Source organism: Narcine bancroftii, chromosome 12, assembly GCF_036971445.1.
Source record: "Narcine bancroftii isolate sNarBan1 chromosome 12, sNarBan1.hap1, whole genome shotgun sequence".
NCBI lineage: Eukaryota > Metazoa > Chordata > Chondrichthyes > Torpediniformes > Narcinidae > Narcine > Narcine bancroftii.
In genome coordinates this window covers 17,204,549-17,225,215 of record NC_091480.1, presented here as the reverse complement: position 1 = coordinate 17,225,215, position 20,667 = coordinate 17,204,549, and the positions used below count along the sequence as shown (strand labels likewise).

The 20,667-nt window shown below is 36.5% G+C and overlaps 1 protein-coding gene across 4 annotated transcripts in view; it reads right to left on the bottom strand.

Annotated features, from left to right (window-relative positions):
• The window catches only part of dnah3 (dynein axonemal heavy chain 3), a 120,688-nt gene that overhangs the window by 84,323 nt on the left and 15,698 nt on the right, over positions 1–20,667 (bottom strand). For 3 of the 4 annotated variants that reach the window (XM_069905509.1, XM_069905511.1, XM_069905510.1), the window contains 10 exons: positions 19,317–19,479; positions 17,609–17,798; positions 16,135–16,330; positions 13,580–13,705; positions 10,978–11,173; positions 10,045–10,224; positions 8,680–8,816; positions 5,823–5,928; positions 2,076–2,254; positions 1,023–1,207 (listed from right to left, as the gene is read on the bottom strand). In XM_069905509.1, coding sequence (XP_069761610.1) covers positions 1,023–1,207; positions 2,076–2,254; positions 5,823–5,928; positions 8,680–8,816; positions 10,045–10,224; positions 10,978–11,173; positions 13,580–13,705; positions 16,135–16,330; positions 17,609–17,798; positions 19,317–19,479 — 1,658 coding nt within the window. Of the gene's footprint in view, positions 1–1,022; positions 1,208–2,075; positions 2,255–5,822; positions 5,929–8,679; positions 8,817–10,044; positions 10,225–10,977; positions 11,174–13,579; positions 13,706–16,134; positions 16,331–16,674; positions 16,764–17,608; positions 17,799–19,316; positions 19,480–20,667 lie in introns of those variants that run through there. The other variant, XM_069905512.1, reaches the window with a different exon arrangement.

Below are 20,667 nucleotides of genomic sequence, written 5' to 3'. Positions count from 1 at the left end.
TCAATTAGAGATAATTTAAGTACAAAGTACGACAAAGAATTGAAGATAGTAGAGACTGTATGATGGAAGTATAATGAGGAAGGTAAAAAGAGGTAAAGTAAGTTGTGAGATTGACCTGGTGGCATTCCAATAGAGAACATCAAATAAAATCTGAAATTAGCAGAAGAAACCGTAAAGGCTGGAAATTTGAGACACACAAACTGGCATTATTCATTATCCAAAACTGCTGAATTTAGTGTTGTCTATGGAATGACTGTGTATTAAAATGAAAGATGATATGCTGTTCATTGATTTGAAATTAAACTTAAGATCATCCTAAGGAAATGATAAGAGTGTGAGCGTTGCTGCGCAAATAATTCTGATGCAAAGTCCACAGACTGTTCAACAGGTTTTAATTAGCTTAAACTTGTACACACCCATCTCAGTATCTTGCTGGCTCCATGTGACTGACTGTCCCCAAAGGGGTCGGCCCGAGTCTTTATACAGGCCAGTAATTGACAGCCGGCAGGTGGGGCCAGCCTCCCAGGATGCCTACCTGCAGGAACAGTGGTTGTCCCCTGCAATAGGCTGGTAGGAGTGTGGCAAGCGTAGTGGTTGTATCACCACAGTGAGGCTTCGAAGAAATGTGAACATATTAATTTTATCTTGAAGCTTCTATTCAAATCTCTGATACGAGAGACCAACCTTCAGCTCAAAAGTAAATTTACATTAAACAGTTGTTAAATACATTAACACCTTTCAGAGTTCATTGAAGTAAAATGTGGAAAGAACATATCCTGGCTCCAAATTATGGTGGAGCTGCCCATTAGACAACCTTCCATTAATATCAGTGTCCCAAAGGATTTATCAAGCTAAAATTTGACTATTTAAAGATGGATCTCCCTTGCTTTTCTCCTACTAATGAGTCCATATCGAATGCATTAAATTTTGTTACAAAAATAAGAATTTAAGAAATCAGAAGTGTATGCACACACAAATTGAAAGAAGGTCTAAAAATGCAGATCATCCTGAAACTTGCTCACCTGAAAGTGTGGCGTAGTCAAGCAAAAAGTCCAGTCTATCGGCGGCTTCAAATACTTCTTCTTTCAGTTTTACAATAATGACATCACTAGCCTTTCTCATGTAAGTGTCAAGTTCTACAAGCTCTTCTGTGCTCTCGGGTGTTTCACTGATCCGAACAGATATGTCCTCATATTGCTGACAAATACTTTAGAGAAAAGAATACCAAACTGTACTTTGTTGTTGAGGTTTAAGTTACAGAGATCATTGATTATTACTACTATACCATCAACCACAGGTGGGCAATTCTCCAGTCCTCTTTCAACAGTGAACATCTTTTTGAAATAGATGTCTGGGTTGTACTTAGGTTTTAGGTTGCGCCAGGTTTTATGATGTTGTCCATGTTATTGTCAGAATTAGGGATGAATGAAGTTTAGCTTTGGGTTAAAGTTTCTCTTCAATTGCCAACAGAAAATTGGAGCTCATCAGATACACAGGGAAATTACTTCAGCAATAATAAAGGCAGAAATGAAAATGTGAAAAAAAACAAACTGGAAATTGAAAGAAAAACAGAAATGCTAGAAACATTCATCAAGTCAAGTTTTCAACCTGAAACATCAACTCAGTTTCTCTTTCCTCAGTTACTGCCCTTAAGTGTATTCATGAGTTAAGGGAGATACTATTCAAAATGGTGGGTGCTGAGTTTTGCATTGTGTAAAATGCCAATTCAGAAGGCTTTTCATACAGACATAAGAAAGGGTCCATAGACGACTCGATGAAAATAAAAACTCCTGAGAGAGCAATGTTGCAAACATATCTTGTTTTCAACAGATAGTTTGATAAAACTAGATCAAAATGAGAATCAGAGTGTACAGATCTCTAATTTCCTCCACGAGTCATTTATAAGGTAATATTTTCTTCATTTAGAATCAGCTGTGTGCTGCCAAGAAGCCATGCAGGAAATTCAGCACCATTCGAGCTCATTTTCCCCTTGCACAGTGTCCCTTGACGAGGTGTTAACCCTCGAAACATCACAGATTTAACAAATGTTGAAAATGTCACATCTTTCAATTTACCTTGTATTTAGTTTCCAATTTTCTTGCACCACAAATTCAATCAAAGTCTCTTTCAGTTTCATAGCACGAGCACAGAGGTCTGCATTCAGGCTGACAGCATCAAGGCAAAACATAGCAAGTGGGACAGTAATGTTCATCAGGGCTATTTCATTGCACAGTTTCTTTAAACTGTTTATTTTCTGTGAATAGGAAGCAATGATTAGCAAAAGGGCACAAGATTCAGCAAACAGCCACTCCAAAATAACCTTTTACCCATCCCAAACAATATTTCCCCAATATATACAGTGCCCTCCATAATGTTTGGGACACTCTTTTCCCTTTATTCGACCTTGTGCTCCACAGTTTAAAATTTGTAATCAAACAATTCACATGTGATTAAAACACATATTCCAGATTTTATTCAAGGTTATTATATATATTTTGGTTTGACCATGTAGAAATTGCAGCCCTCTCATTTCAAGGCACCATAATGATTGGGACATTTGCCTTCAAGGGTGTTTGTGAGTACACATGTTTAATCGCTTCTTTGGTGCAGGTATAAGAGAGCTCGGTTTCACTCCAAGCTTTCGATCACCTTTGGAGTCTGTAGTTTCCATTTTTCAACATGAGGACCAGAGTTGTGCCATTGAAAGTTTAAAAAGCCTTTATAAGGCTGAAAAACAAGAATAAAACAGTAGAGACAATCGCCCAAACCTTAGGATTATCAAAATAATCTGTTTGGAACATCATTAAGAAGAAAGAGCTCACTAGTGAGCTCAGTAATCACAAAGAGACTAGTAGACCAAGACCTCCACTGCAGGTAACAGAAAAATTCTCATCATAATGAAGAAAAATCCCCAAACGTCTGTCCGACAGATCAGAAACACTCTTCAGAAAGTAGGTGTGGAGGTGCCAATGGCTACTGTCCGCATTAGACTTCATGAACAGAAATACAGAGGCCACACTGCAAGATGCAAACCACAAGTTAGCAGGATGGCCAGATTTCAGTTTACCAAGAAATATTTAAAAGACCCTGCAAAATTCTGGAAAAAGGTCTTGTGGACAGATGAGATCAAGATTAACCTGTACCAGAGTGATGACAAGAGCAAAGTGTGGAGGCATAAAGGAACTGCCCAAGATTCAAAGCATAATACTTCATCTGTGAAAAATGATGGTGGGGGTGTTATGGCCTGGGCATGTATGGCTGTCACAGGTACTGGTGCACTTATCTTCATTGATGATCAGCAACTGCTGATAGCAGTAGCAAAATGTATTCTGAGGTGTACAGGAACATCTTACCTGTTCAAGATCGAGCAAATGTCTCCAAACTCATTGGACAGTGCTTCATCCTTCAGCAAGACAATAATACCAAATATACTGCTAAAGCAACAAAGGAGTTTTACAAAGCTAAAAACTGGCACATTTTTGAATGGCTAAGTCATTCACCCAATCTAAATGCAATTGAACATGCCTTCCATAAGGCAAAGAGAAAACTTAAGGGGACAAGCCCCTGAAATAAGCAGGAGCTGAAGATGGCTGCAGTAGAGGCCTGGCAGAGCATCACCAGAGAAGATACTCAGCACCTGGTGACAGTCTTCAAGCAATCATTGCATGCAAGAGATATGCAACAAAGTACTAAACGTGACTACTTTAATATACATACCATTGCTACGTCCCAAATATATTTGGTGCCCTGAAATGAAGGGACTGTGTCTTTAAAAAAGTGCTGTAATTTCTCCACTGTCAACGCAAAATGTATAAAAATAATCTTGAATAAAATCTAGAATGTGCATTTTAACCTCACGTGAATTGTTCGATTACATATTTAAAACTGTGGAGCACGAGGGCAAATAAAAGAAAAAAAATGACGGTCCCAAGCATTATGGAGGATGCTATATATTTACAAGTAGCATGAGAAACTTAACAATGGCTTTCTTCTTCCTGTTCCCAGTGGAACACACTAGGTTTCAATTTGCTTCCCAGCCAAATTTAAGTTCCTCAACTATTTCATAAATTTAAGAAATCTTATTAAAGAAGATATATAGTGATATCAAACATAATTTACAATGTTTAAACTATTAACATTAATTCAATGTAATATGCAGTATTACTATTTATAAATTTTTTCATTACCAAACAAAATAAAGAGGATAATTTGTTAAAAAAAAATAGGGGAACATTAAAGAGAAAAAATGTGGCATGCTTTATAAAATAAGTTTCAGATTGGAGTTCCCCCAGAAGTGTGTTGTCCAAGTTTCAGATCCCCTTTATTATTTTGTTATTTCATTTCTGTGACCTGCACTGCAGACTTCTGAACCTTGCATCTACTTTCATGGATATGAAGACCAAACGTGTAGTAGTCTCAACAAATTTCTGAACGATTTCAGCAAGACTTCCTTACCCTTATATTCAAACCTCTTTCCACTAAAATTCAACTTACCATCTGCCTTCTCAACTGCTGACTGAATATTTATGTCAAATAGATTTTAATAGGTCATTTTCTAGTGAAGTATCATGTGACATATCTTAAACATTCTCATGTTAAGATGGCACAAGAGGAATCCATGCTCTTTTTCAATGTGGAGCTGTTAAATTGGTTCATCAAACAATTGTACATATAATACTGTTCTCAAGTTACTCTGAAGACAGACAATTCAAGAGATACAAGTAACCAATCAATAATTATTGAACCTATTTACTGGGGACACCAGTCTTCTCAAAATCTGGTTCATATGAATTGATGGCTACATCCAGTGTTGGTCAATGCAATGACAATGTCACACAGTGAAGTAAACTGGCTGGTATCTGGTATTCAAGCAACCAGCAGCCTCAAGCAACTGAATTTTTTTTAAAAATCAAGGAAAATACATTTTAAAAATTTAAATAAAAATAAAATAATAGGTATGAAATACACAAGTTTAAAACTGTAAAAGTAAATGTTCTCTGAAATAACACATAAACCTTTGACGAAGATGGAAGCAAATATTCAGCCAGCGGAGGGCCTTGGTCATGATTTGCTTGTAGCAGCCTTTTGAATTAAGTTGTGTGAAACAGCAATGGCGTCGCCCAGGATAGTTGATGCTGCTCGCCATTGGGGTGACTTTTTTTTTTAAAGTGCCTCCTTATCCCTGCTCTGGCCAGAGGCTTTATCTGTAAACTTGGGGGAGTGGGGGTGGGGGGGGGGGGGTTAATTATCTATAATATTATTTTTCATCTTTCGGGCAGCTCCGTGGAGGGGGAGGAACCCTCAGATGGAGCGACAGTTCAATATTTTCAAATAATGTGAATGAAAATAAAGTAAAATGCTTTAAAGTTTATGTTCAGTGCAAGTAAAATATAGTATTTTTGTCTTTTAAACTGTTTATTCTTGACACAGGTGTATTAGTTTAGCATCGTAAGAATAAGTCTCCAATAACCAGAAAATGTACTTATCTGACATCTACCAATCCCCATCAGTGCCAGATATCAGGGCTATTACTTTATGCTGTGTTTTGTTACAGTTACCCGACTAGTTACAGTGAAATTGAGACTCGACTCATGTCAACATAAATTGATCAGGAACGTGTGCAATTTTAATGCATAATTCATCAACAAAAGTCAGCATACTATATCAGCAAAACTCCTAAAATATGTTCTGATAACTTCAGAAATATTACAGAAATGGAATTTTGTAGCTTTGTTTCTGAAATAAGTTCTGATATACAAATTTTCAAGTTTGAGAATCATTACTCATTTGGAGATGAATGAAACTGCTGGCAGTGTATTTACCTTTATGAATGCTTCCATTGAATGTTTTTCTGACAAAAAAGTAGCAACTTCTTGTTCTGCCTTGTTGTTCAAAAGATCATTATATTTTTTATATACGTTTAGATAGCTAAACAAAAAGGAAAATAATACATTTACTTTTAAGCATAATACCATCTGGGATGGCACGGTTAGTGTTGTGTTAGTACCACACTGTTACAGCGCAAGTGATCAGGAATTGAATCCCACGCTGTCTGAAAGGAGTTGGTACGTTCTCCTCATGTCTGTGTGGGTTTTCCCTGGGGGCTCTGGTTTTCTCCCACTATTCAAAACGTACTGGGAGTTGTAGGTTAACAAGGTGTAAATAGGCGGTACAGGCTCGTGAGACAAAATGACCTGTAACTGTGCATCTAAATAGAATTATTAAAATATATGTGAAATAAACATAGTTCGTAATAGTGATTAGAATTTAGTTTAAAAATTCAATCACCCATAACTCTTAATGAGCACCAAGATAAAGAAACATAAAATGGAAATAGCTTAATTTCAACTCTATACACATCCTTAAAATTCAAAACCAGACTTTGTAGGCTGTATTTTAGCTCAGAAGCTGGGATCCTGTGGCTAAGTATGTCTAAGTATTCAAAATGTCCTGCACATCTTTACATTTTTTTCTCACCTACCTAATCAATTAATTGGTTGGAATTAGAGTTGTCACACTAAGGGATATTTATTGGTGTTTGTGGGTGGAGCTAGTCATGGGCAGGATCACTTTAAGCTAACTTATAAAAAAAATTATTGTAACAGGATAGATACATTAGGCCATACTGGCTTTGGTAATGATTGAGATTCTGTGAAAAGGTACTAGAAAACAACACCTATGTAAAAGAAAGAAATGCAAAACCTATCTCACGTCCAGGGACCTAAACAATCATTCTGGGTGAAGAGGCGATTCACTTGCATTTTTTCCAATCTAGTTACTGTATTCATTATTCACAATGTAGCTTCTTCTTCATTGGAGAAACCAAAGTGAATGGTCATTTGGTGCAAGGTAAAAAAAAAAGAGAACTCCATCTTCAACCTGGGAACGGCAAACTCCTGGAAGGAACACTGAATTTTCCAATTTTCTCTTGCTGTGTCCCATTATTATTGCCCTTTCTCCCTTCATTTCTTTACAATGCCTTGCTAATGTTCCTTTTCATCCGATCAGTCTTAACCTAGCTAAATACATTCTTTATAAGACAAACGAGACTGCAGAAGCTGGAATCTGGAACAAAAAGCAGAACAGTGGAAAGAACTGAGAAACCACTTAGCACCCATGAAGCCAAAGGGTGAAAAATGATGTTTCCAATTGAGATCCTGCAGCTCACAATTATCTCTGTTCAGTTATGAAAACAAATCTCAAAAATTTGAGTTTCATTCATTTGTGCATGGACTCATACGACTCCTAAACGATACGACTCCTAAACGATACGACTCCTAAACGATACGACTCCTAAACGATACGACTCCTAAACGATACGACTCCTAAACGATACGACTCCTAAACGATACGACTCCTAAACGATACGACTCCTAAACGATACGACTCCTAAACGATACGACTCCTAAACGATACGACTCCTAAACGATACGACTCCTAAACGATACGACTCCTAAACGATACGACTCCTAAACGATACGACTCCTAAACGATACGACTCCTAAACGATACGACTCCTAAACGATACGACTCCTAAACGATACGACTCCTAAACGATACGACTCCTAAACGATACGACTCCTAAACGATACGACTCCTAAACGATACGACTCCTAAACGATACGACTCCTAAACGATACGACTCCTAAACGATACGACTCCTAAACGATACGACTCCTAAACGATACGACTCCTAAACGATACGACTCCTAAACGATACGACTCCTAAACGATACGACTCCTAAACGATACGACTCCTAAACGATACGACTCCTAAACGATACGACTCCTAAACGATACGACTCCTAAACGATACGACTCCTAAACGATACGACTCCTAAACGATACGACTCCTAAACGATACGACTCCTAAACGATACGACTCCTAAACGATACGACTCCTAAACGATACGACTCCTAAACGATACGACTCCTAAACGATACGACTCCTAAACGATACGACTCCTAAACGATACGACTCCTAAACGATACGACTCCTAAACGATACGACTCCTAAACGATACGACTCCTAAACGATACGACTCAGTGAGTTTTAGGGGTGTTTTGCTTCTATTTCTCTGACTGTAGGAGGCACTTCAGGCAATTTCTGCCAATGGCAAATCTGTCTGTCTTACAGCAAGCAAAAGCAATTTCATGTAATATGACACTTAATTGAATCTTGAATATAATTAAATAACCCAAGGTTTTTTTATAGGAGTATATTTAGATGTTATAAGAGTATATTTAGAGATGCTAATACCTCTGATGGGATTACCCAAAATAAAGGCCATATTCTTAAAAGTAGGAAATAGACCATTCACATTTTAAATTCGGAAACATGTTCACACAAATGATAAGAAAAAATTTCCCCCTGAAAAGGTCATGGATGCAAGAAATCTTGAAGATCAACAGATTCTTGTCATGCAAGTAATATGGAATGAAACTGAAAACTTAATTCAGGTTGACATCAGGCACGATCTACTGGTCTTTCTACCAGGAACTTTATCTCAGCAGTTTGCAACCTTGCAGAGAATACAATGTTTGAGACCGACAAATTAATTCTTTCTGACTCTCGAGAATAGGATTACTCGATACAAAATGCTACAATTGGGTTTGATGCTTCCACTGATTGAGAACTTAACATCCTTTTTCAAATGTTTTAATTAGATGTTGATTTACCTTTGAGGCCCAATTATATTTGCATTAAATATTTCCATAGCTTTACTGATAATTTCATTGACCAGCAACTCATCCTCTTGTACTGTCCGAAGAAATAGATTTTTGCCCGAAAGATCCGGAAATAATTCACATTCTACCTGTTGTAGAAAACCAAAATAAATGGTCAGCAATAAGCAACTCTATAAGGACACTATGATCAGTAAAATAGCTACCTCCTGAGAAACCACCTTCATTCCTGACAAAAGATTGGTCTCAGAAAACGTGAGTAAGTGGGGGAATGTGGAGGGAAATGTTACTTTGAAATTAAATCAATATATTTTCCTGTAACTAACATGATACTGGTGAAAGCATTAGCTAATAGACTGGGACAATATTTACCTAAATTGATACATACAGATTATTCCAAATTTCTCCCAACATTGTAAATTAAAAAAAGGCCATTCTAAGCAGTCAAATGCCTTTTCCGCGTCAAGGGTGATTGTAATACTCGATGTCTTTTTATAAGTTAAAGTGGACTCCGTTTGCTAATTATATGCATTTAAGTTTGATTTAAATATATGTTTAAGCGTGATATTTTAGTATTGATAAAAAAAAATTTTGTTGTTAGAATTTTTTTTAGGTTAAGTTTTATTTCTTTTTTTGTAAGTGGGGTTTTTTTTTCCATATAATATTGTTAATTTTATTAACTCTCCACTCTTTATTTTGGGGGGGAGAGGGCTGGACTAATTTTAAGTTAGATTACTAATATTGTGTTACAGTTAACGGGGGGGGGGGGTTATTTTGTGTAGTTTTCTGATGTAATATTGTAATCATACCATTTTAATTTTTTTTAAATTTTTCTTTAAATGTAATTCTCTATTGTATTCATGTTATAAAATTTTAAATAAAGTCTTCAAAAAAAAAGGGTGATTGTAATACGAGAATTCAGTTTTGATTTAGCCATATGTATATTAAATAACCTAACCAGACTATTTGTAGAATTTCTTCCTTAAATAAATCCCACCTAATCATGTATGTACTGGCAAAAAGCCTCCAGTTAATCAATGGGCATGTGTGAAAGAGAACAATTGAAGGAGTACGGGAAAATAGAAAAGGAGCTGGGACAGATGGGATTGCTTTCATGGGCCAAAATGGCTTCCTTCCGATTGTCTTTTTAAATATAGACCCTTTGGGAATCTGAATCAAGGAATCAACTACTAACCCTAAATGGCAGTTGTTCAGAACATTTAACAATTATTTCTAATTGATTCCCATGTTCATTAACATTTGCTAAAGCGGATTCCTGAAAGAATTCAGAATAAAACCCATTCCACATTAACATTATCAAATATTTTCTTTGGACAAAGAATTAAGATTGCTAGATACCTTAAGAATTCCATTAGCGCTGTTTTGAATTTCCACATAACATCGATGAATTAAATCCCAACATTTTTCTAGGCTCGGTTCAAAAATAATTTTAGGCTCTTCCACTTTCAGTTTAAGTATCATTATTTGTGGCCTAACGTATTGCAACTCGTGGAATTCATCTCCAAAATCATTTCCATCCTGCTCAATCACAGAAATTTCAATGGCAAAGACCCATATGAAAAAATAATAATTTTTAAAAAATCATAAACACGTTTCTTATTTACAGTAACATTCAACTGGCTCATCAATGTGGCATTAATTAATTTTCCATTTTTAACTTTGCAAGATACGACATAGATGCACTGCTACACATTGAGATTAAGACTGATGGCCAAAGTCTTGATAACAAAATAGGCTTTAAGAGCATCGTAGATGAAGAAAAAGGTCGAGAGGAGGAAAGGTTTAAGAATTGTATTCCAAATCCTAAATCTTGGAGCCTTAGTTGCTGATCAATTTCAAGGTAATCAGAAAATCATAAAAAAGAGAAAGGTGGATATCCTAGAGGGTTGCAGGGCTGGGGAGATAATAAGGGATTAATCCATTGAGGGAGTTGAAAATAAGAATTAATGTAGCTCAGCAACCACATTGGTGATTGGAGAACAATACTGTGCAAATTAAGGCAGAGACAGAAATGTTTTTAGGTAACTCAAGAATCCCTAGGATAAAACAGCTGGAAGTATCTAAAATAGTAATGTCCATTGGTAACAAATATATGATATACATAATATTTTGCATAATTTGTCATAGTAATTTGTTTATCCTGAAATATCATGTTGGCTAAATATCCCTAATATGTATCCAGTCAAATATTATTTTAATACGCTTGGATTGATGAACATTTCAAGTTATTTATGAATACCTCAAGAATTTTAAGATGCATTTTTAAAATACCTTGTGCACAGTAAAAAATGACAGAAGATCCTCCAAAGACTTGATAACAGCACCCCTTAGTTGCAAAGACATAACAGAGGCTGCACATGCAAAGAATTCTTTAACTTGCTGAGTAGAATCGCAATCATTTTGTGGTACCAAATGCATCCATTTTTCTTTGTGACTAAGGAAGAGTGAGGCACAGGTTGGAACCCATCTGCAATCACAAAATAACAAGGTAATTTGTTTCCTGGTAAAAACATTGCTTTTTCAATTTCAAATTTGTGGCTTGTTGAAACATCAGTGGGTTTTAATATGTTATGCAGTACATTTTTCAAATTCATTCTTTGGGATCTTGGCAAGGCCAACATTTACTTCCCATCCTTATATGACTTTCAACTGAATTGTTGTGTTGAGTCATTTCAGAGAGCATTAAAGAATCAACCAGGAAGAACACAGAATACAGCACAGTTAGTGCTACGCTATTACGGTGCCAGTGACCCAGGTTCAAATCTGGTGCTATGTGTAAGGAGCTTGTACATTCTCTTTGATTCTGCATGCGTTTTGTTAAAGGCCCAGAGGACCCCAAAACTCAGCAGCAATAGAAATTCACGAAGGCAAATAGTTACTTAAACAAAATTAGTTTTTAATTTTCTTTAAACATAAAACTTTAACTTATTAGCATTAACTTAACCCCTTCTAATTCTAAGCGCATGTGTATGTCATGTGTACAAGTTCAGAAAAGTTCTTTGATTCACAGTCCAATCTCATTTCTCACTCCTCCAAGTTCACCGCTATCAGGCAATTCTTATACTGTGCACAGAATTTAACATTTATGAATTTTCACCAGGCTCTGGTGGAAACGGTAAAATGGTTACTGCTCAGGAAAGTTCTTGACGGTTTTCAGAGAGATATTTGCTATACGTTGGACACAAACAATTTACTTCCATCAGTATTTCAGTGTCCTGCCAAAGAAGCTTGCCCTATCAGGGTTTTCCAAATGATAACCACTTGTTCCAGGTCACCACAGAGTTCCTTTAGTTTCCCTTATTTCAAGTGAAACACTCTAGCCAACCATTTCTTCTTGTATGGACTACAAGGGTTTTCAACAGGCTGAACTCGGAACTCATAACCCATCTTCAAAATTAAACAAGCTACCAGCTTGTGGTGCTGCAGCCTCCAGAAGCCACTGCAGAAAACTCTCTCTCTCTCTCTCTCTCTCTCCAAAAAAATCACATGTTCTTTTCTCTCTCTGTAAAAACCAGAACCTCTCTTAAAACAGCAAACTGCCACCAAACAGATTTCTGGCTCCAAAATCAATTCCTGAAAGATCTTATCAGTTCCCCAAGATGGTCTCTTCTTTCTTCACATCCTGTGAAAACCTTCAGCAAAACAGTTTCCATTGTCTTTACAAAGGCTAGTTTGAGATCTGATGTGTGAAGTGTTTCTTTCCTACACTAAAACCCCCACAACCCATCTCTTCCAAAAACATATCTATACATAATATAATATGATATACTCCGTTACAGTTTTCTCTGGGTGCTCTGGTTTCCTCCCACCCTTCAAAGCGTACAGAAATTGTAGGCTGATTGGGGTATTTGGACGTCATGGGCTCAAGAGCTGGTTACTGTGTTGTGTGTCTGAATTAAATTAAAATTTAAAATTAAATTAAAACATTAAATTAAATTTAAAAAGTTAAAAAAATTAAACTTAATGAAGCCGATGGGGTTTTACAACAAACTCTTAGTTTTGTTGTCATTATGGACCATGCTGCCTTTGTAGGACTTGAACTTGAGTATTTCGATTGTTATTCTGGACCTCTGGATTTCTAGTCCAATAACTTAACCACTTCACACTGGAGGATTACTTCCAAATTCTGAACCAGGAGTTCAGTTTCAACATGAGCCAAGTGATCATTATTTTGTTGAGAATGGGGTTAAGCAGAAGGAATGGTTAGTCTCCACACAGTTCCACAAAAATATTTAAAACCACTCATTTTCACTATTTTTGAAGTTCTCTGAAGTGGACCCATCAAGAACTTTTTTTTTCTACAGTGTCACTGATGGAGCTTGAATAGTTGCATATTGTTACCTCCTAAGTAGAAAGGAATATTTTGTATGATGAGGTTTTCTGTCTCATGATTATAAGGGTTTTGTTCTGTTTCTAGTCCAAGTTGTGACAAACCACTGTTGCAAGATTGACAAACTCTATACAGTCTTGGTCTCACTGCAAATCAATTTCAGTAAAAATTAAGGAGTTACCAAAGTGCTTCAGATCCAAAGTACTAATCTGTAAATGGAAGAAGAAGTATGGTCTGGTATTACCATGAATTTCAGGGGTCAGAAATGTTTATCCAGTCTAGAAGACTGAATTCTGTCTAGTTAGAAGATAAGGTGGTGTTCTTGAAGTTACGCTCCTTTTGAAAGATAGGTAATTTGCAAACAAAATGGAAGGAAGTTGTACTTGTCATGTTCATTATATTGTTTCAAGGTAATCCTAACTACATTCCTTTTGCACCGGAAGAAATTAAAACAAAAATCATCAATGATGCAAAAGATTGGCATTATATTATTGATCATTTTGCTTCAACATGTTTTGCTCACATAAAATATGGTATACTGACATGCTTTTAAGAATATTATGAGCCTCTGCACAGTGCTTCTTGACAAGATCTTCAAACTCCTGAGGAAGCAGAGGAAGATCTTCAGTCTTTATTTCCTTCAATTTAACAAACCGGAAATCGTCAAACCTACAAGAAGCAGAGGGTTTAGTTACAAAATCTGACTGCTTGAACCCAACTCCTACTTGCTGTTTGATACTCAGTCAGAACATTAAAACTATTTAATGGGTGTTTATTTCCTGCCTATCAATTACAATTGCTGTGGTGATGCTGCAATATGATCACAACATTAAATGTGGACCTTAATGAACACTTGCGGCAGATTATAAATTTGGCTTCAGAGGTTTCTTAGCAGGAAACCTCCAGGTGCATTTGGATCAACACAGTGCTAGGATTTGTAAAGAGTAAACATGGATATTGCTACACTGTTATTATGCTGTTTAAACTGATTTTACTTTGTGAAATAAAATTTAGAGATCCTAATTTTAAAATTGTGCCTCAGCTCAACATAGTTTAGACTAATTAGAAGTTATCAACCACAGATGAAAGATGAAAATTAAATGGCATAAACAAAGGTTATTAAACTCTACTTAAGCTAAATTTAACTACAGGTACACAATCCTTTATCCGGACATCTAAGATCAGGAAAGCTCCAAAATCTGGCATGTGGGGAGAGAGACCAGCAGCGCGAGTCGGGCGGGCGAGACCGGCAGCGCGAGTCGGGCGGGCGAGACCGGCAGCGCGAGTCGGGCGGGCGAGACCGGCAGCGCGAGTCGGCGGGCGAGACCGGCAGCGCGAGTGGAAGGGGGATGGGGTGGATATGGCAGCACAAATCAGGAGGTCTCAAATCTGGCTTTCCAAAATCCTGAAAAATCCGAAATTCGGAATACACTGTCCCCCAAAGGTTCCGGATAAAGGATTGTGCACCTGTACTGTCAAACAAAGTCTGAAATCTATTTGTATTGCCTAAATTTTACAAACTCACACCTTTATGATCCAGTCATATTTAAAGAGACATCATTTTATTTTTTTGCTTGTTGTTAGAAGTATTGATCCACATAAGAAGATGCTTATGCCTCAAACTAATAGATTTTAAAATGGAACTTAAAGAAGAGGAATTTAAATTCCTAGGTGGTCCAGAAACAGAGGGGCCTGGCTGCTTACACACAAACATCTTTGAAGGTTGTAGGAAACATTGATAAGAACATTAAAAGAAGCTTATTAATACAAAGAAAAGCTATATTAGATCTTTCTAGTTCACAAATTAGCTTGAAAATGGGCAAATTTTATCCTATCATGCACATTAGGAATCCAACTGGAATAAGCGCAAGACTTGTTTTATACTATGCCTGATATTACACTCTGTACTCTCCCCACAATCCCACACTATAGGGAGGACATCAGTGTCTTGTCAAATATGAAAGTTATTCAAAAATTCCCATGAAAAAACTATGACTCAAGTATTTGACTCCTTTGGGCAAAGTAGATGTTCAAAGTTGCAAGAGATTTTGAATGAATAGATGGAAACAATCTATTTTAATTGGCAGGAGGATCAATAAGTACATCGATTTAAGGAGATGGACATTAGAAATGGGGTAAGATGGGAAAAGGTTGATGTGAAGAGGAAACAGAGGTAGGAATATGTATATTGTGTTGGCTAAATACTAAAATAAAGTTGCATCTGCATATTGAACTAATTCTAAAATGAGACTCCATTCTGAATTAACTACACATCATTGACTTTATATAACATGTTCAATTCATTGGGAAAAAAAAAGCTAACTTCTACATCATTGATCTTGAATTCAACAAGTTGTTTTGATCTAGGATATTGCCTGAAAAGGTAGTGGAAGAAACTGAATCAAAAGAAACTTTATAAGGAAGTTGAATATACACTTGAGAAGGAAACATTAGCTGAGAAATAGGTATTAAGATCAGCTGGAAATCGTACCCAAAAGGCCGTTCTGGCAATGCAACAAACTGTCTCCATTACCTTATTCCATGCTCAAGGAAATAAAGATTGGAAGACTATAATAGCACTTGGTTTAGATTATGTAGTAACACTACATGTCAAATTTGGAACTTTGAAGTGACCATAGATGGAAAACTAATCAAATGGGTGTATTTGGAATAAAAACTCAATGCTGTAGAAACTCAGCAGATCTAACAGCAAACTTTATATAGCAAAGATAAAGATACATAACCACTGTTTAAAACACATTGAACTTCAAGGTGGTGACGAGACAGTAAATCATATAATGGTAAACACTCTTGCTTTACTTGCACTGATATAATTATTTGTAAATGCCCAGCACCCACTCTTTTATGTACAGTATTGCTAAAATATAACATTTCTGCTTTACACAGAAGAACCAAGTAGCATTTAACAAGGCTACTTGACATAACTTTATTATCCAATTAATAGAATAGGCAAGAAACCACTTCCACCACTCACATCTTCCCCAAGATTGCAAGAGCACTGCAAAGTTGAGGGTGAAAATTTGTGGGGACCATAGACATTAATTGCAACAGCTTTCCTGCCCAGGTCAATGACTTACTTTGTGTACCATAACTCCTGCAGCAAAATCATAATTGGACTGACAACGAAGAGATGAGATTCATTCCATGCCTTAGCTTTGGAGTAAGAACTGTGCCATGGAACTGGTGCCCGAATTATTCTTCGAGGGAAAGGTCGAGGCACAGAAGAAACAAACAAACGCATCCTTTCATAAGGATCCTTTAAGATGTAGTTAACTGAAAAAAAAGAGGATGTGACACTGAATTAAGATTTGTTTCCAGCCACAATTATGTACTGTCAAAGTGTTATGGGCACCAGAAAATAAATTCCCCTAATATAGAAAGAGGAACAGAGAAGTCTCATTCAAAAATAAGGAAAAGAAAATACTGCGAATATCCAGTAGGTCAAGCAGCATCTGTGGAAAGAGAAACAACTAGCATTTTATGTCTAGAAGTAAAATGGTCAGAACCAGGTGATTTTCAGTGAAAACTGAAGTTACTGGAAATCTGAAATTAAAAATAAATTGCTGGGGTTACATAGCAACTCAGGCAGCATCTCAGAAGAAAGTACTTCTTCTAACCTTGACCTCGCTCTTTTTACCTAATGCCCAGTTCCTTCTCGTTTACATCCATGATATATCCCACAGTAACAGTGTGGAAACAAGCCCTTCGGCTCAACTTGCTGACACAGATCAAAATTCCCCACCCAACACTCGTCCCAACTTCCTGCGTTTGGGCCATATCCCTCTAAACCTGTCGTAACCATATATATGTCCAAATTTTCTTAAGTATTGCAATAGCCACCACTTCTGGTAGCCCAATCACTTCCTGTGCAAAAATTTAGAGTTTCTCGTTTTTACAGTTTCCTAAACTATGCACCATTGCAATGGACATCCAATCCAAAACAAAAACTTACATTGCTTTATCAAAAACAAAGGTTAATTTTAAATACAAGCCAAGACACATATAGGAGTCTGTAACTTCTAGCATCTCAGTTTCTTTTTCTGTCACGTCTCCTATTTGATCAGAGGCTCTGCAATGAGTAGATAGAATATCTCTAATAAAAATCAGTCAGAGTTACATGTTTCCCAGGTAGCAAAAATCTATGAGATCTGGATTCCAGCACTGAAGATATGCAAAACTTGAAAATAATATTTTTTGTGAGCCAAGAAAATCAGAAATGTTTCTCAAGGTCTTTTACATGGTTTCCCACCCATTTCCTAAACACAGCCATTGATTCTTTTCCTTGGGCTATTACATACTTTCCCTTGCCTCTGGTAGCTGCTGGGGAGTCTAGACTGTGATCTTGTGGAATCTTGTGACCCTTCTCTTCTGTCAGGCTGGCCACCAAGATCACCTTGCCCTTCATGTCTCCAACCTCACAAATGCTATGCTCTTCCCCCCACATTAAATTTCATAGCCAGTGATGTGAATTCATTAGGGAAAGCAATACAAAAATATGTCAATTCCTGAACGTGACAATAAACACAACTTCAGTCAAGACTTTTGTCTTACCAATGGCTCTCCGAAGACTGCTGTCATAATCATTGCGAATTTCTTCAAGCAATTCCATCTGCAGTTCCTGCAAATCAGGAACATTTCTGAGCTCCCTTGGCAAAAGTTGTTTTATTCGATTTACCTGTTCAGGCTTTTGTGGTTCAATCATATGAGGCTGGATGCCATGATCAATGTAGTGAAGATACCGCTACGAAAATATAGGAGAAACTGATTAAGAGTATTGCCTACATTTGCATCAAGCCATTTTAGTTTTATTTCCTGGTTATTAGGTTGCAATACAATTTGTCTTTTTGATAAAGATTTTACTTTTTATTCCATTAAAATTGAAAACGGACCTTCTTTACTTTTATTAGTTTGATTTTGCAGCAACTTTGCCAAACTTGCTAACATTTACATGCAATAGTCCAAGATAGAGAACTTCAGGCCTCCACATGTTCACAACAAAATGGAGAAATCCAGAACTTGCTGTCAGTGATATCATGTTGGTCCACATACTGCGATGACAGCATTTAAATACTTAACATGGATATCAACCAAGAACTGACTTAGTGCATATTATTCATCCATTGAAAACCTAAATGTTGAGGAAAACAGATTTATGGCCCACTAACCGTTATTGCAACTGAACAAATGGCCTTGAAAAACTTACTTTACAAATCTATTTCTTCAGGACAATCATTTTTTTAATTCCCAGTGTATTAACATTTTTTTTTAAATTATAATATTTCACTTTTTTCTTTACATCTAATTTAATTCTCAGTAAAATAGTTCAGGTTATTCAAAACTCAATCCTGATTTGATGTCTGCTAAAAATCTTGAAAGCAATTCACTGCTCAGCAAGCTTCATAACATCAGCATCAAAATACTCGATTGTAGTTCAAGGTTAATGAGGGGAAATCTGTGCTTATTTTTTTTCAGTGGGTTTCCAATCCTTTTACATGTCCACCGCACATCAGGAAGAAACGAGGACCCTTCAATCTGTCCTCCTCCATCATCATTCACTCAGTTGAATTTATTCTTACATTGAACATCTACTTTATCTCAATTCACTATGGTGATGGGAAATTTGATGAGCTGAAGTTATGCCTCTCACTTCATTAGATACAGGAGCAGTCCTTATTTCAACTTGCGTTCCCTCCCTCAATTCTTTTCCAGTAGATAGATAATTGCATTGATGCCATTTACTGCATTTATGAAGGTTTCAATTATGTTTTTACTTTTGCTGTCAATTTTCACTGCCCCTTTGTAGAGCTCGTCGAAAGAACCAAAAACTTGTTGATCCAAACCAAGGCTTTGATTAGCAAAAGACAGGAGCTCTTCACAGGTGGCCGACCAGTCCGGAATGATCTGACCTGGTTAGAGACACAACCCTTTAAGGCCCAGACAGTTGGTGTGGCTAAGCTCTCAGCCAATCGCTGTAAGCACAGTCATTACATACTCTAGATACTGTAACTAAATACATTGGTGATAGGTCTGTACTATCACACCCTTACTTTCCTTTTCTAAATCCATTACAGGGATGGGTGGCAACTAATGACCAACAAAGGCTTTCGCTCTACCACAGCTCCCTTAACTGCAACTCATTTCATCCTGCTTCTTGTAACGATCCCAGTTCAAATTTTCAAAATAATTTAATAGCAAAGATTTTGCTCCATTACAAGCACACTAAGAAATAAATCTTCTTTATAAAGTAATAAAGGAAAACCTCATAATCTCTATTTGTAGGCTCTCCTTCTTGCTTAGCAATCTCTCCCTGTTCTTCAAGAATTAAATTGATTTGCTCCACTGGGGTCATGGGTCGACTTCCAGGAAATTCATGTCGTGTTGAAGGTTCATAATCACGGTGTCCAGGCTGATTCATCGAATCTCTAAAATAAATCACAATTTTATAATTCTGTCGCATAGAATCACAGAATGGATGCAGTACAGGAAACAATTCAGCCCTTCATGTCCACAGCAGCTCTCTAATAAAATGACCTAGTTCCATAGAAGCAGAGCGAATTCCATACTCCAGTCCTTTCTACATGGTCTTGCGGTTTTTTTCCAATCCAATCTAATTCTCTTTTTAATGCCATAATAGAACATGCCTCCACAAATATATGTAGTGCTTTTCAGATTCCAATCGCACATTCATTAAAAAAAAGTTTTACTCTTCATTCTCTTTCCTGTTATTTTATACCTGTGACATCCAGCACTTCGCCCACCTCTCCAAAGTGAATGGACTCCAATTTTCTACTCAATCCAGAAACACGATATATTAATTTATGTTTAATTATAGTATTAGAATCAAATCTCCCCTCAGTTCTTTTTAATTTTTATATATTTTTATTGAGTTTAACATATAAACGCATACAAAATTATGAGGAAAACACATAACGAGTCATCTCATATACATAAAACTACTTTGACAGTTCCTTGATCCACATAACAAGAAATTGAATTAATATATCATAACCATGTTTGCCAAGTTCAACCAAATAAAAATTAATAAAAAATTTTAAAAACCCTAAAAACTAAATCTAATCTACCCCCTCCCTCTAATCAAGGTTACCTTGTTTTAAAAAAAAAGGGAAATTGTGAATCAGATGATGACCTCCAGACATCTGACAGAGATTCTCCGGAACATTCAAAATTCTTAATTCTTCCAATTACGATAATGGACCTCATATCTTTAATGTTGTATCAAATTTTCTCCAAGCTTAAATTGGACATTACATCATATAAACACTGTGTATGAATAGGTGAAGAGTCATCTTACCATTTCAATAAAATTACTCATTTGGCTATCAGTGTGGTAAAGGCTAAAACTTTTTCCTGAATTGCAAACATAAGTATATCCGGCTCATGGGAAAAACCAAACAAAGCAATTAATGGACAAGGTTCGACATTAATCTTAAAAATCGTTGATAAAGTTTGGAAAATGTCTTTCCAAAATCTTTCTAAATTTGGGCACTCCCAAAACACAAGGCTCAGTGAAGTTTCAAAAATTTTACATTTCTCACACAATGGTTCAATATCTGCATAGAAACGAGATAATTTAAGTTTGGACAAATGAG